The sequence below is a fragment of the Mesoplodon densirostris genome, chromosome 1, assembly GCF_025265405.1.
Source record: "Mesoplodon densirostris isolate mMesDen1 chromosome 1, mMesDen1 primary haplotype, whole genome shotgun sequence".
Lineage (NCBI taxonomy): Eukaryota > Metazoa > Chordata > Mammalia > Artiodactyla > Ziphiidae > Mesoplodon > Mesoplodon densirostris.
This window is the reverse complement of record NC_082661.1, coordinates 157,411,878-157,428,465: the sequence shown is the minus strand read 5'-3', so window position 1 is coordinate 157,428,465 and position 16,588 is coordinate 157,411,878. Positions and strand designations below refer to the sequence as shown.

Below are 16,588 nucleotides of genomic sequence, written 5' to 3'. Positions count from 1 at the left end.
GGGAGATCTGCTTCCCCATCCCCCTTCTCTGAGTTCTGCTTCAGAAAAGGAGAGGTGGGTTAGATGAGTGAGAACAGGTGGGTGCATGCGTAACATTGAGGGCAGCTTACCTCTGCTCTCTACTTAGGACTCTGGAAAGAGATGGCCTTACAACAATCATCCCCCTGCCCCTACCTCTGCCAACAGACCTGGGTGTGGCCACATCATGGCCATGGCAGCAAGACACCATGAAGTTTCACTTCCAAAGCTGCCCTCAATTACTGTGTGTCACATATGCTGAATTAAGGGCCACTGTTAGTCTCCATGACAGGGAGAGGTGACCACACAAAAGGGCTAGGGTGAAAAAACTGGATGGAATGTGGGCCCAAGGCCTGGGACTTCTCAGCCCCAGGAGGGGAGGGTGGCCCTGATTGCTGCAGAGCAACACCAGGCTCTGACCAGGCTGAGAGAGAGAGGCCAGTCCGTGGGTTGCAACTGCCCCAAGCACAACCATGCTGCCAGCAACCAGGTGGGCAGTGGGCATCACCTGGAGTCTGTGCCCTAGAAATCCGTTTTTCCCCTTCAGGATATGAGGTCACCCAGACATCATGTCAGGAAAAGAAGGAGGCTTTTGAAAGGATCGGCATCTTGATTCAAGAGAGAATAAGCACTTAATAAAGAGTCCTTGGAAACATGAGTTCAAACTAAGGTTGAAACTGGATAGAACAGAAGCTCATTTTACCCTGATAACCAGAGGATAGAGACTTAGGCAGGAGACCCAAACCATTTTAGACAAAATAAAAAAGCTACATTCTCTATGTACGTCCAAGTTGTAGGTTAGGTGAAATTCTGTGAGTCTTATATTAGCCTGACCTGACTAATAATTCCTTAGTCTCACACTGAAGGTCCATCATCAGTTGTGTCCACCTGCTTTTCTTCCACTGCATCTTCACCACCGCCCTCCTGTTCTACTGAACCCAGTCTCCTTCTCTATATTCATTTTCTCCTCCTGACTGTCTGCCTGCTAGGAGTCTCAAAATGCATTTTGCCTCCTGAGTTGCCAAAATACGTCATTGGCTTTATAATTGATAGGGCATGTTGTGATGCCCTTCGTCTTTTCTCCACATTGTCAACTAATTACTTCTTTTCCATTGTCTATTAATCAAATGTGTGCCTCTTTCTAAAATGAAATGCATCTCCCCTCATTGAATCACATCATTTCACTCAGGCCAGCATTTCAATTTGTCTAGCTAGCTTTGCATTTTGATTCTGTCCATCAAAGCCTGGACAGGCCTTACGAAGTTCCTATTCTGTAAAAAGTCTTAAAAGCATGTTACATCATCCTGCTCCCATCCATGAGCCCGTTTATAAAAAGGGGAAAGGAAGATTAATAGAGAAGATAAAGGGGAAGGAAATCATTATGTCATCGTTGACCTTCCTTGCTCCAGTTGAATTATAAATATTGGCTCAACATTTCTGCAGTGTGGAATGGCTCTTCTAGAATTCTCAGGCCTGACTTCCCAAGCCAGTATTTTTGTTCCTCCTTTACTTTGTGCACATAGGCAATTTTATATAGAGCAGTGGCATTGTGGCAAACTCCAAAATTTACTGGAGGAGCTATACTTCACTGAACACTTAATTCCGCTGAATGGTGGCTCTCAATTATGCCAACTCTGGAAATCACCCAAGAGGATTAGTCCCTCAATAAACAGAATGAGAAATCCCCATTTGCAGGTGACATTTAAGTATCCCAGTCAGGTCCAGTCACCATGAAGTCTTTCTCAGATTCTGAACACAAGGTAGCTATTTCTTTCCATCCTCATTTTCTATTTCTTGTAGGATGGAGAGGAGACCTTATAACAAGTCTTTGCACAAAGAACATTCATTTAAGAGGTCTGCTTTGTCAGTAATTAGTTATAAACCATTGGAAAAGTAACTTAAGCCCAGTTTTCTTATCTATTAAGCAGAGTGTTTCTTCAGCCCGATCTTGTTTCCTCTCAGCTCCCAAAATGATAATGCTATGACCTCATCTCTATATGGGCAGGCTGTGTCACATTTCTGTCTTTGCAGTTCTGTCCTCTTACCCTCTCTGAAGAACAGTCTCCTATGCATGTATCCTTCAGGTCCAGACTCCTGTCTTACTTCCTCACTGATGTCTACCCCAAATCCCCAGGGCAGGTTAAGGTGCTTGGTCCCATGGGCTTCACTCATTTATTCACAGACATTTATTGAGCCTCTGCTCTGCATAGGCCAGGTTGTGGGTGCAGTGGATACCTTAGTGTTGAAAACAAACATAGTCCCTGTCCTCAGAGTTTAGAGTCTCAGAGAATACAGTCATCACAACAGTGGCCATGGTGGTGCTTACTGCAGAGGAAATACAGGCAGCTCTGGGCGTGCGTGATGGGGGGCGGGGGCTCATCGAACCTAGAGGCATCAGGAAGGCCTGCTGAGGAACTGATGTCTACGCTGAATGCTGAACGATGGGTAGATGGCCAGGTTAAACAGGAGAGTATTTCAGGCAGAAGGAACATATCTTCATAAGCAAATTTGGGAAGGAACTTTAGCATTAGGTAGTACTCACTGCCTGCCAAGCACTTTTTCTAAGTGCAGTATATACATTAACCTGTTTAATCTTTACTATGAGCCTAGGAGGTAAATTCTATCTTCTACATTTTACTAGATAAGGACACTTATTAGAAATATAGAAGTAAATAACTGCTAGAGATCCCACAGCTAATAAGTGGCAGAGTCAGAATTTGAACCAATGTAGTTTGGCCCCAGTGTCTGTGCTCTTAATTACTGCATCAAAAAGCCTCTTATATTCATACATTCACAAAAATTTATATGTGTGTATTGGTATGTAAATGTACATGCATATATGTAAATACATGTGCATATGTAAATATATGCTTGCTCACATGTACACATGTTGTACAAATGCGTGTGAGGAGTATATACACAGCTGGAGTGTGACCCATGAGAGAGAAAGTGGTATAAGGTAAGGTTGGAGAGTTAGGCAGGGACTAGGTCATGGAAGATCTCAGAAATCAGGTCATAGATTCTAGATACTATCTTTGGGTGATGGTAAGCTTAAGCATGGAAAGTGCTATAAAATAATGTTAACAGCCCAGGTTCAAACCCCACCTCTGCTACTCGCTACCTGTGTGATTTTGAGCAGGTTACTTCTCTGTTCCTCAGCTTTTTCATCCATAAAATAGGGATAATATTTCTGTCTACTCATAAGTTTGAGTAAATAAGTTACTCTATGTAGTGTCTGGTGGAATGAAAGGAAATCCTAACATTGGCGATCAGATTTGCATTTTAACAAGAACCCTCTGCCTGTGGTGTAGTGAATGGATTAGAAAGAGCAAGAACAGAAGCAAGGAGATGATTTGGGAAGTTGCAGCAGTGATGCAGGCCCAGGTACACAGAGCAGATCACTCCCATACAGTGGTTGTTGAAAGCCCGCTGCCAGGAACAGAGCCAACTTTGGGTTTTTCACTCAGGCACATCATTTGTTTGTGGTCAAGTGTCCTGCCCTGGAAGGCACTTGGTGCCTAGCTGCAGCCGGGCTGAGGTTCCTTTATATGGTGAGTCCCCAGCTCAGACTCAACCTAGATGCGCACAGCTCCTGCCTTGCAGCAGCTTCTGTCTCCAATGACTCCTGACACCTTCTCTGTGTCCCCAAGTTCATTAAGCCTTAATAGGCAGAGGTTCTGCCTCGGTTAAGAGTTCAGTTCTTTCTTACCATCACATTACAATTGTTAGGACTGTCCAGAGGCTGAATCTCCCAAGACACAGAGGCATCAGGTCTGAGCAGTTAGTCGCCTTTATGAGGCTTTGGATGAAACATTATCCTAACTCACCCTGTTGGATCCTCTTTCTTTCTGGTGATCGTGTACAACCACTGGGGCCAGCCAGTTCTTTCTGGGCTTGATTTAGGTCCTGATTTTCCCAGAAATGTCTGTCTTAGTCATGCTCCCATATATCCTAGTCAGATATCTCATGACCAAGAGAATAATTGCAGGTGACCTAAAGTCGTCAGTGTTTGCAATAGTTCTAGTAAAAGTGTGGCCAAGGGTTTTTTTGTTTTGGGATTTTTTTTTCTCTTGTATCCCATGCAACTGGGGAAAGTCATTCTAACCAGAGTAAGAATTTGGTAAGTATAAACAATAACTTTTCTCTCGTAAACAGTATCTGACAAACCTAGTCTGAGGTTTAAGACTCTCTGCTTACCTTCTCCTGTGAGATGAACATTCTAGTAACAGGACACGGCTACTAAGCTACATTCAAATGAGTACTGGTTGCATTCTGCACTGACCTTGAAAGTTATATCCATAGCACAAGAATGTTATCCCTGTTCAAAATTTTCTGAACCTGCTCTGTGTTCTTTTGAATGTTTTTAGCAGTAACAGATACTTACCCTTTTTAAGAATAGATTTGATTTTTTTAGAGAGCTAAAATTCTTTTCAAAGCCATGTCTTATAAATGTAAAGGCCAGTAAGGCTGGAGAAATACTGTTTTAATAAAAACAACCTCCCAACTATAAAGGGGTGAGAGTCTTTTAATACAAAATGAGATAATTCCTACAGAGGAAATGCCCTGGGCAATGGCAGAATCATTAGAGTGAGTGTGTAGCCTCCCATGGTAATAACTTTGAGGAACACCCTTCATCTTAGTACCATGTCTGTTCAGAAACAAAATCAGTTATATTGTCTCAGTAGTTACATTGTTTTGCATTCAGATAGTGTCATATAACATGGGAAGATTGAGAAGGAAAATATTTTGGAAAATATTTAAATTTCAGAGGTTCTTTCTGAAAAAGTGATCATGTGAAGCCATTATGAATTGAAATTTGACCTTTTTTTGTTACATTTTTGTAAAGCATAAGGCTATTATTTGTTTCTTACAGGTTGCTTTATTGTTTGTTCAATAATCTTGGTATTTAAATCATTATGTCTGATTTCAAGTGGTAAAATTTGTTAGGGCTTTTATTCACTGGCTTTTTGTTTGCAGACCAATTCAGCACATTATAATGAGCATGATAAATTAGCTTCCCTAAGAATATTTTTAAACAAGTGAAAAAAAATAAAATCACTTTACTTTTATACTTAATGATGAAATAAGTAAAGGCACATAAAATGTGCTATCAACAAGGTAGTATTCCAATAAATAGTAAATTAGATTCCAGTCTCTGCAGTGCCTGGACATTAGGCCAAAAGCTAAACTTAATTTTTTTAAGTGTGTAATAAATCTTGTCTTATTGAGCACTTTGGGTTCCAGCCACTTCTTGCCAGTTATTGATCATGTGGATATATTGCGTTTCTGTTTGCCCATAATGGTGTTTTGTGTTGTGAAAGCTAAATGTTTCATCTATTTATTTCCTGCTTGTCTTCATGGTTGCTTGATTTTATTTTTCATCATTTTCTGCTCATAAAGACACTTGAGAAAGAACAATTTAAATATTCTCTTACTTCCAGCTTTTTTCTTTAAACAAAGCTACTAAAGCAAGGACACATGGAGTTGTAAAGACCAGGATGAGGCAGTGGTGGCCAAACTTTAAGGAAATAACAGATGCAAAAACTATTATAATAGTCTCCCATAGGTGTCAAATAAATCATGTGATATTTAAGCTTCTATTTAAAAACGTAATTGAAAGCCTTGTTTTGACTTTTACCCTGGTCATTTGGCTCACATATATTTAGTTAGATCTTATTGTTTAGCTCTTAATACACTAGGTGCTTGATTTAAACATTCTGTTCTTGCTCTCAGTTCTTTGAGTTGGAGATGTAAGACCTGTGGAAAATCACAGTCCAAGCTAGCTGTGCAGACTATCATTGAGATACAATTCGGTTCACACATCATAAAATTTGCCCATTTAAAGTGTGCAATTCAATGTTTTTAGTATATTCCCAGTTGTGTAAGCATTACCAAAATTAATTTTAGAACATTTTCATCACCCAAAGAAGAAATCCTCTCTCCTCTGGCTATCATTCCCTAATTGCCTTATTCCCCTCCCTCCCAGCCCATTTTGACTGTAGGTTTGCCTGTTCTAGACATTTCATGTAAATGGAATCATACAAAAGGTGATCTTTTGTAACTGGCTTCTTTCACTTAGGATAGCATTTTCAAGGCTCATCCATGTTGTAACATGCATCAGTATTTCATTAATTTTTTTTAGATATTGATTGATTGATTGCTGTGTTGGGTCTTCATTGCTGCATGCGGGCTTTCTCTGGTTGCAGTGAGAGGGGGCTGCTCTTCGTTGCGGTGCACGGGCTTCTCGTGGTGGCTTCTCTCGTTGCAGAGCACGGGCTCTAGGCACGCAAGCTTCAGTACTGTGGCTTGCGGGCTTAGTTGCTCTGCAGCATGTGGGATCATCCCTGACCAGGGATCGAACCTGTGTCCCCTGCATTGGCAGGCAGATTCTTAATCACTGCGCCACCAGGGAGTCCCTATTTCATTACTTTTTATTGCCAGAAAACATTCCATTGTGTGGATGTATACTACATTTTATTTATCCATTGATCACTTGATGGACACTTGGATTGTTTCCACTTCTTAGCTATTATGAATAATGCTCTTGTGAACATTCATGTACAAGTTTTTGTCTAGACGTAGGTTTTCATCTGTCTTGGGTATATACCTAGAAGAATTGCTGGATCACGTAGTAACTCTGTGTTTAACCATCTGGGGAACTGCCAGACTGTTTTCTAAAGTGACTGTACCATTTTATATTCCCACCAGCAGTGCATGAGTTTTCCAGTTGCTCCACATCCCTATCAACACTTGTTTATCAGTCTTTTTGATTATAGCCATCCTAGTGGGTATGAAGTGTTATCTTGAAGTTTTGATTTGCAATCCCCTGATGACTAATGACGTTATCTTTTCATGTGATAACATTGATTATCTTTATTGGCAATCCGTGTATATTCTGTGAAGAAATGTCTACTCAGATCTTTTATCCATTTTTAATTGGGTTATTTGTCTTATTGAGCTGTAGGAGTTCCTTATATATTCTAGATACAAATCTATTATTAAATATGATTTATAAATATTTTCTTCCATTTTGAGGGTGCCCTCTTCACTTTATTGATAGATCTTTTGAAGCACAATTTTTTTTAATTTTGAGGAAGTCCAATTTTTCTTTTTTTTTTTTTTTGGTTACTTGTACTTTGCTATCATATCTAAGAAACCATTGTCAAATCCAAGGTCATAAAGATGTTTTCTATAAAAATAGTTTTGTAGTTTTAACTTAATTTATGTCTGTGATCTGTTTTAATTTTTATATATGGCATGAGGTAGGGATTAAACTTTGTTCTTTGGCATGAGGTAGGGATTAAACTTTGTTCTTTTGCATATAGATGTCCAGTTGTCGCAGTACCATTTGTTTATTTATTTCCTCATTGATTGTTTTGGCACCCTTGTTGAAATGAGTTAACTGTAAGCATGAGAATTTATATTTGGATTTTCAGTTTTATTCCATTGCCTATACTTATGCCAGTATCACACTGTCTTAATTATTGTAGCTTTGTACTAAGTTTGAAATCTGGAAGTGTGAGTCCTCCAAATTTGTTCTCCTTTTGCAAGATTATTTTTGCTGTTCTGGGTCTCTTGAATTTCCATATGAATTTTAAGGTCAGCTTGTCAATTTCTGTAAGCCAGCTGGGAGTTCTATAGTGATTGCATTGAATCTATAGATTTATTTGGGGAGTATTGTCATCATAATATTTAGTCTACCAATCCATTTATAGGGGATGTCTTTCACTGGTGTTTTGTAATTTTCAAAGTGTAAATTTTGCATTTCTTTTGTTAAATTTATTCCTAGGCTTTTTATTCTTTCTGATGTTCTTTTAAATGGACTTATTTTTTAAATTTATCTTAGATTGCTCATTGCTACTATATAGAAATACAAGTGGGTTTTACATATTGATCTTGTATCTTACAACCTTGCACAACTCATTAGTTCCAACAGTGTTTTAGTGCTTTCCTTAGAGTTTTCAATATACAAGATCTTTTAATCTATGAATAAAGGTGGGTCTACTTTTTCCTTTCCTATATGAGCGCATTTTCTTTTTCTTGCCAAATTGCCTAGCTGGAACCTCCAATATACTGTTGAATAAAAGTGGCAAGAGTGGATATCTTTCTGTTGCTCCTAATCTTAGGGGGAAAGCTTTCAGTCTTCATTAAGTATAATGTTAGATGTAGTTTTTTCATACATGCCTTTTATTCAGGTTGAAGAAGTTAATTTCTGTTCCTAGTTCGTTGAGTGTTTTTTTTTTTTTTATCATGAAGGGGTGTTGGATTTTGTCTTTTTTTTTTTTCCTGTGTATGTTGAGACATATCGTTTTTGTCCTTTATTCTGTTAATATATAGTATCCTCCACTAGTTGATTTTCTGATGCTGAGTCAACCCTGCACTCCTGGAATAAGTCCCACCTCATTGTGTTGTATAACCCTTTTAATATGCTGCCAGGTTAGGGTTTTTAATATTTTTGCTAAGGATGTTTATTTTCTTGAGATGTTGCTTTGTATTTTTCTTCTGATATTTTTGTCTGGCTTTGGTACCAGGATCATACTGGTCTCATAGAATAAGTTAGAAAGTATTCTCTTGTAAGTTTTGGAAGACTGAATAATTGGTATTAATTCTTTTGTAAATGTTTGGTAGAATTCACCAGTGCATCCGTCTAGACCTAGGCTTTTTATGCAGCTTTTTTAAAATTACTATTTAAATCTCTTGTTAAAAATGTCTTCACATTTTTCTATTCTGTCCTGAGTTAATTTATGTAATTTGTGTCTCTCTAGGAATTTGTCCATTTCATCTAAGTGATCTAATTCATTGGCATACAGTTGTCTGTAGTATTCTCTAATAATCCTTTTATTTCTGTAAGGTTAGTAGTAATGGCCTCTTTCACCCCAGATTTTAGGAATCTGAGGTTGTTTTTGTTTCTTTTGGTGAATCCAGTTTTATCCATTTTGTTGATCTCTTCAAAGAACCAAATTTGGATTTCATTCATTTCTTTTCCTCTATCATTTTTCTATTCTGTTTCATTAATTTCCATTGTAATCTATTATTTCCTTCCTTCTGCTTGCTTTGGCTTGTGCTTGATGCTTTTTCTATTGTCAAGTTAAATTACTGAAATCATTTTTAATATAGGTGTTTACAGCTCTAAATTTCCTCTAAGTATGGCTTTACCTACATCCCATAAATTTGCTATGTTGTATCTTCATTCTCACTCATCTCAAAGTAATTTTTAATTTCCCTTGTGATTTCTTGATTAATTGGTTATTTAGGAGTGTGTTAATTTCCATCTACTTATGAATTTTCCAAGTTTCTTTCTATTATTGATTTCTAGTATCATTGCATTGTGTTCAGAGGACATACGTTATATGATTTAAATCTATTGAAGGTTATTGATGCTTGTTTAATGATCTAACATATGTTCTCTCCTGGAGAATGTTCTATGTGAACTTAAGAATGTATATTATGTTGTTGGGTAGATTGTCCTAAGACATGTTAGAACTAGTTCATTTATAGTATTGGTACAGTCTTCCAGGATTTTGTTCTTCCCATTATTATATATTCAAGTCTCCAACTATTATAGTTGAATTGTCTATTTCTCCTTCATTTCTGTCAGTTTGTTTTTCATGTATTTTAAGGCTCTGTTCATTGCATATACATTTATAATTGTTACATCCTCCTGATGGATTGACCCTTTTTTTTTTTTTTTTTGCGGTATGCGGGCCTCTCACTGCTGTGGCCTCCCCCGCTGCGGAGCACAGGCTCCGGACGCGCAGGCTCCGGACGCGCAGGCTCAGCGGCCATGGCTCACGGGCCCAGCCGCTCCGCGGCATATGGGATCCTCCCAGACCGGGGCACGAACCCGTATCCCCTGCATCGGCAGGCGGACTCTCAACCACTTATGCCACCAGGGAGGCCCAAGGATTGACCCTTTTATCATTATAAAATGTCCCTCTTCATCTTTAGTTATATTGTTTTAAAATTTCTTTTGTCTGATATTAGTATGTATTTGTCTGATATTAGTATAGCCCCATGAGCTTTTTTATGGTTGTGGTTTGCATGATAAGCCTTTTTCCATCCTTTTTTTGAAATATTACATTTATTTTAATACAAATTCTCTTACATACATAGATTGTTTTATTGATTTTGTCTATTGTCATGCTTGTTCTACACTATTATAACACTTTCAATTTTTAAGTGAATTTTTAAAAATTTTTATTTCAGAATAGTTGACTTACAATGTTGTGTTAGTTTCTGCTGTACTACAAAGTGAATCAGTTATACATACACATATATACACTCTTTTTTAGATTCTTTTCCCATGTAGGCCATTACAGAGTATTGAGTAGAGTTCCCTGTGCTATACAGTAGGTCCTTATTAGTTATTTCATATATAATAGTGTGTATATGTAAATCCCAATCTCCCAATTTATCTCTTCCCTCCCCTTACTGCCTGGTAACCATAAGTTTGTTTTCTACATCTGTAACTATTTCTGTTTCGTAGATAAATTCATTTTTACCTGTTTTTAGATTCCACATGTGAGTGATACCATATAATATTTGTCTGACAGGCTCTAGGTCCATTCATGTTGCTGCAAATGACATTATTTTGTTCTTTTTTTATGGCTGAGTAATACTCCATTGTATATATGTACCACATCTTCTTTATCCATTCTTCTGTTGATGGATATTTAGGTTGCTTCTGTGTCCTGGCCATTGTAAATAGTGCTGCAGTGAACACTGGGGGCGCATGTATCTTTTCAAATTATGGTTTTCTCTAGATATACGCCCAGGAGTGGGATTGCTAGATCATATGGTAGCTCTATTTTTAGTTTTTTAAGGAATCTCCATACTGTTCTCCATAGTGGCTGTACCAATTTACATTCCTACCAACGGTGCAACAGGTTTCCCTTTTCTCCACACCCTCTCCAGCATTTGTTTGTAGATTTTTTGATGATGGCCATTCTGACTGGTGTGAGATGATACATCATTGTACTTTTGATTTGCATTTCTCTAATAATTAGTGATATTGAGAATCTTTTCATGTGTTCATTGGCCATCTGTATGTCTTTTTGGAGAAATGTCTATTTAGATCTTTAGCCCATTTTTTGATTGGGTTGTTTGCTTTTTTGATATTGAGCTGCATGAGCTGCTTGTATATTTTGGAGATTAATCCCTTGTCAGTTGCTTCATTTGCAAAGATTTTCTCCCATTCTGAGGGTTGTCTTTTTTTTTTTTACAGTTCCCTTTACTATACAAAAGCTTTTAATTAGGTCCCATTTATTTTTGTTTTTATTTTCATTACTCTAGGAGGCAGATTAAAAAAGATCTTGCTGTGATTTATGTCAGAGTGGGTTTTTTAAAAGATTTTCTTTTGATGTGGACCATTTTTAAAGTCTTTATTGAATTTGTTACAATATTGCTTCTGTTTTATGTTTTGGTGTTTTTTGGCTGTGAGGCATGTGGGATCTTAGTTCCCCAACCAGGGATTGAACTGGCACCCCATGTTGGAAGACGAAATCTTAACCACTGGACTGCCAGGGAAGTCCGCCAAAGAGTGTTCTTCCTGTGTTTTCCTCTAATAGTTTTATAGGATCTGGCCTTACATTTAGGTCTCTAAGCCATTTTGAGTTTATTTTTGTGTATGGTGTTAGGGAGTGTTCTAATTTCATTCATTTACATGAAGCTGTCCAGTTTTCCCAGCACCACTTATTGAAAAGGCTGTCTTTTCTCCATTGTATATTCTTGCCTCCTTTGTCATTTTTTCCATCCTATTTTTTCCATCCTTTTAACCTTTTTGAATCTAAAGTGTACTCCTGTAGAACTATATAGTTGGATCTTGTTTTTATCTAGTCTGACAGTCTCTCTGTTTGGACTTTTTAAACCATTCACACTTAATGGTATTATTGACATAGTTGGATTTACTTCTGCCATTTTACTTTTATTCTACATGTCTGTCATTTCTGTTCCTCTATTCCTCTTCTACTTCTTTGCTTTGTGATATGTGAATATTTTCTAGTTTAACATTTTAATTCCTTATAGTGAAAAAATCATTAATTTTTGAGTTATTTTCTTTGTAGTTATTTTAAGGCATATACATCTTAGTATAAATCATAGGTAGATTCTGATAAGTTAATTCTAGTGAGCTATAGAAAGACTACTCCCATGTAGCTCTATTCCCTTTTCTCCCTTTTGTGCTATTATTATTATATATGCAACATCTAATAAGTTACAGTGACATAATTACTTTATATAATTTTATGTCACAGAAGATGTGAGAGGAATAGCAGTTGTATATTTATAGCTTTTGTTACATTAACTTTCATTTTTACCACTTCTGTTTCTCATTTATTCTAAATCCTACCTTTCCTCAGATATCAAACAGTATCAGCCACAAGGATGGGGACCAGGTTCTGTGTATGGTTGTTAGTTTGTGCATGACACAACTAAGTTACCATTCACATTGCAGATTTGTGTTTGAGAGTTTATTGGCAGATGGCCAAAAATGGACTTCTTCTAGTAATTTCAGTATATGAAGTTCAGTAAATTACAATTCTGTCCAATTAAACTTCCTGTGATGGTGAAGTATTCTATATCTGCATTTTCCAACATGGGAGTCAGTAATCACATGTGACTCTTGAGCACTTGAACTGAATTTTTAATTTTAATTTATATTTAGTTTTAGATAACAACAGCTAAGGGCTCTCATAGTGGACAGTCAAGTTATAGTCTCAGAGGTCCCTCTTTCTTAATATTGTGATTAAACCTTGTAAAGTAGATTAAAAGAAAGAATCCCAAAATCAGTGCTGATAGTTTCATATGTTATAAAACTCATGGACTGAGCCACGGCAATATTTTTTAAAAGAAATTGTTATATCTCTATCAGCCATCTAAGAACTCAAATGCAGATAGACAAAGATTTGATACAAACACACTTGTGTGGGGCATTGGCCAGGAGATGGGAAGTACACAGAGCACTTGGAACACAGTGGGGGACCACATGCTCTTCGCCTACATCTCACTGAATGCCATGCAAACAGCCAGTAAGGAGGAGAGGGTTTTTTTTCTGCTTGCAGGAAATAAAGAAAGGAAAAGAAGAAATCTTCAAAGCTACAATTAGAAACATTTAGCTTATGCAGACAGCAGTTGAGTAAAAGGAATGAAACCCATTCTGCTCTCCATAGCAAATTTTTCAAAGAATGTACTTGTAAAAGTTTTTTTCACAGACTCTTTCCTCATCGTCATGTTTTTTCAGATATGTATTAATGAAAGCCAAGCTGCTTAGAGAAGATATAAATAAAATGCCTCTGTGGGATAACAGGTTTCTTTTTTCTCTTTATTTTTTTACAGAAATGTAGCTATTTAACTTTGGGTCAGTATATGTGAATGCCCATTATGGTTCTCCCTTCTCATATTGAGACATAACAGTAAAATTATACACTGTTATTTGTCTCAGATAATGTAGTAACTATATCCCAGCTGCTTTCAGACTTCTGAAATCCTGTTACCATTTCAATATAATGAAAGCCTGAATTGCAAAGCCTCTGATATTTAACATTTCATTTTCTCTGGGGCCATGTCAACAGTATAATCAGGAACAAAAAAAAAAATTATAGTGTTCATCCGCAAACCATCATGGGATTAAAAAAAAATACCTCTTTAGATTGATCTTAAAAATCATTTTCCCTCTGCAAGGGAAAACCTGCTGCAAAGAGAAAAGCTAGAAGTCACATTAGCTTAATATTGTGAATAAGAATAAAGCCTACACATCAATTGAGTTTTCGCACAGGTGAATTAACGCTGCCTCATCCATTGGTCCCCAGGTCATAGATCTGTACTGGGGAATTGATGAAGATGAATGGGACAGCCCTGAGCTCCAGAAGACCCGCATGAAGCTGCTGGAGGATTGTTTGAAAACTTCTGCAGGTCCATGTTTTGTTGTGGGTATAAACAAACTTAATGCTTTCTTTTGTAGATGAATGTGAGAATTCTTGATTTGTGATTCTTAAGGGGCTTTTAGAATGGGGAAAAATCCCTTGCTTTTCTGTATTTATTTAAAATTCCTAAACTGTCTCCTTGCCCTCAATGTGTGAGGACAAAATCCTCCCCTTTCCATAAGAAGCACTGCAAATTAACAGTGAATAATTTGAAATGGTAATCAAAGGGTTGACAACAATTTCCACAACACCTTGTGATCAGCAGTAAGGCTTGCTGTGTTAGTCCTCCAATAATTATCCTAATTTTCCTTATATTTTATCATGTAGTATTCCATCCTAGTATTTGTTTCTCAAAATTAGAATTTCTGGCATATTTTTTTAAATACTGTGGCAGAAACACTGTTAAAGTAAACCAAACATATGGTCTCAGATCCGCCAATAGGAATTGATACCCTCTGGAAAAAAATTGTTTTTGCAGTGATTTTCAGCTAGAGATGTTGAACAGGAACATTATTATTAGTTTGTCATTATTTTCTAAAGAATATCCACTCCTCTGTGTAAACACAGTGGTGGTAAGAAGCAGGTCACTCTATGGCAGGTGATGTGCAAGATCACTGCCTCAATTTAGCTGAAGAGAAAGACCTTATCCTGAATCCAAACAGCTCCTACCAATTGATAGGGAAGTTGGCCCTTTTGACACAGGATGTTCTGAGGCTGACGGATGACTGTTAAAACTACTAGTGAAGAAAATGTCATATCTTATATTTAAATGCTAGGTTCAGTGTATTAATAAAAGTTTTTAATTTTTATTTGCATGTCCATCTATATTCAACTCCACATAAGATATAAAGTCTCTAAAATATTTTTAGTATGTGGATAAATTATTCATTTATCAACCAACTACTTACTGAATGCTGTTCTGTGCCAGGGGCTGCTCTTAGTGCTGGGGCAAGTTGACCCATATGAAGTGGTCATTTTTTTAGGCCAGTTTCTTATGATTTAATGTTAGAATTGAACTAAAAGGTAAGACTTTCTACCCTCATGGAGCTTGTGTCATTATGTGGGGCTAAGAGGAGAGGGCAGGCAAAGATCAAAGAAATAAGTAAAATAAACAATAATCAGATGGTGACAAGAGCTGTGGAGAAAAATACAAAAAGGAAGGAGGAAAGGGAAGAGCAGTGAGGGGAGAGACTTCTTATTTTCCATAGAGTAGATGGAGAAGGTCTCACTGATAAGGTGACTAAGGAAGGGAGACAGGAGGAGGGACAGGGAAGAACCAACTGAATAGTCCAGCTCAGCTTTCCAGGGAGAGGAGTGGGGAACATGCTTGGCACATTTAGGGAACGGGAAGCAGGCGGGTGTGCCTCAAGCAGTGTGAGCAGAAAGGGAGAGTGTGGGAGTGGAGGCCACAGCAGGGGGTTTGCCATCTTGAAGTTGGCTGTAAAGATTTTACTTGCACTTTGACATGAGAAGCCGGAGTGCGTTGAGCAGAGGACTGAAGAGATCTGACTCATTTTAAAGCCTACAACTGCTGGTGGTCAGACAGAGGGCTGAGCATGAAGAAACCCATTAGAAAGCTAATGCAATATGCAAAACAAGAAGAATACATGGTTGGAGGCGGGTTGAAGGATGGACATCTAAAAACCGCATCTTGTGGTCTAAACAGACTGCAGAAAGTCCTGAAAGCCATACAGATATACAAAGAGCTAGTAGTGGAAGAGGAATTAAGACTTTTTCCCTGAGTCTGAGGATAGAACTAGACCAGTGGGTAGAAATTACAAGGAGACGGATTTTTGCTCCAGGTGAAGATGATAGAGGCTATAGCTTCCTCTCAGGTTTTGGGGTCACAGATCCCTGGGTCTGACTGACATTTCACAGCTGTGGGACACTGGAGGAACTTCTTTACTATTCTAAGTCTTGGCTTCCTTCTATAAAATGGAGATAATAGTTACTTGCCTCCTGGGGTCTTTCTGGGGATGAAATGAATTTATAGGACACTTTTATAGTATCTCACATATAGTAACCCACAAAAGTGTTACTTGTTGTTGTAATCATTATTTCTCAAAACTGTCTATATTATGGGTGATGCACTCATTACAAAGTTGTCATCAAACTAGAGAATACAAATCACTCTGGCAGAGGTGCTGTAGGAGAGATTCAAACATTGGAAGACAAGTTAGACCGGATTCCATCATGCTTAGAAAGCCAGATTTAAGAAGCATAAAGAGCTATGTGTATGCCCTGGGGCATCTCTATTGCTATGATCTCCATAGCTTTATACTGATCCAGCCTCAGAAATTCAGGAATGAGAGAGACAGTCTCCTTTTATCACCCTGTAGTGTGTCATACCCAAACTAAAATTAGTCATGGCCATTAATCCCTATAATTTGCTGGTAGGGGAATGAATAAAGACTTTCCAAGTTCATGCAGGCTCTGAGAGTAAAGGTTAACTGATAGAGCATCAGTAACAACTTCACTGAGCTTAAATCATTTATCCCTCCTTCTCTTCCCTGTTACACGTTGAAACTCAAGGCAACCATGATAAAACCCTGTGGACAGAGTCAGGATTATTCACCCCAGTGATCCTAAATCACGGAAGGTTTATTTCACTGCTTATAGGAGAAAGCACGCCTCTCATGGCCTTTCCTGTT

At 37.8% G+C, this 16,588-nt stretch overlaps 1 protein-coding gene across 1 annotated transcript in view; it reads left to right on the top strand.

Moving 5' to 3' along the window:
- Window positions 1-16,588, top strand: part of NWD2 (NACHT and WD repeat domain containing 2) — a 219,331-nt gene that overhangs the window by 101,090 nt on the left and 101,653 nt on the right. Inside the window, exon 3 of the mRNA XM_060091553.1 lies at window positions 13,824-13,940. Within this exon, the coding sequence (XP_059947536.1) occupies window positions 13,824-13,940 (117 nt within the window). The remainder of the gene's footprint in view (window positions 1-13,823; window positions 13,941-16,588) is intronic.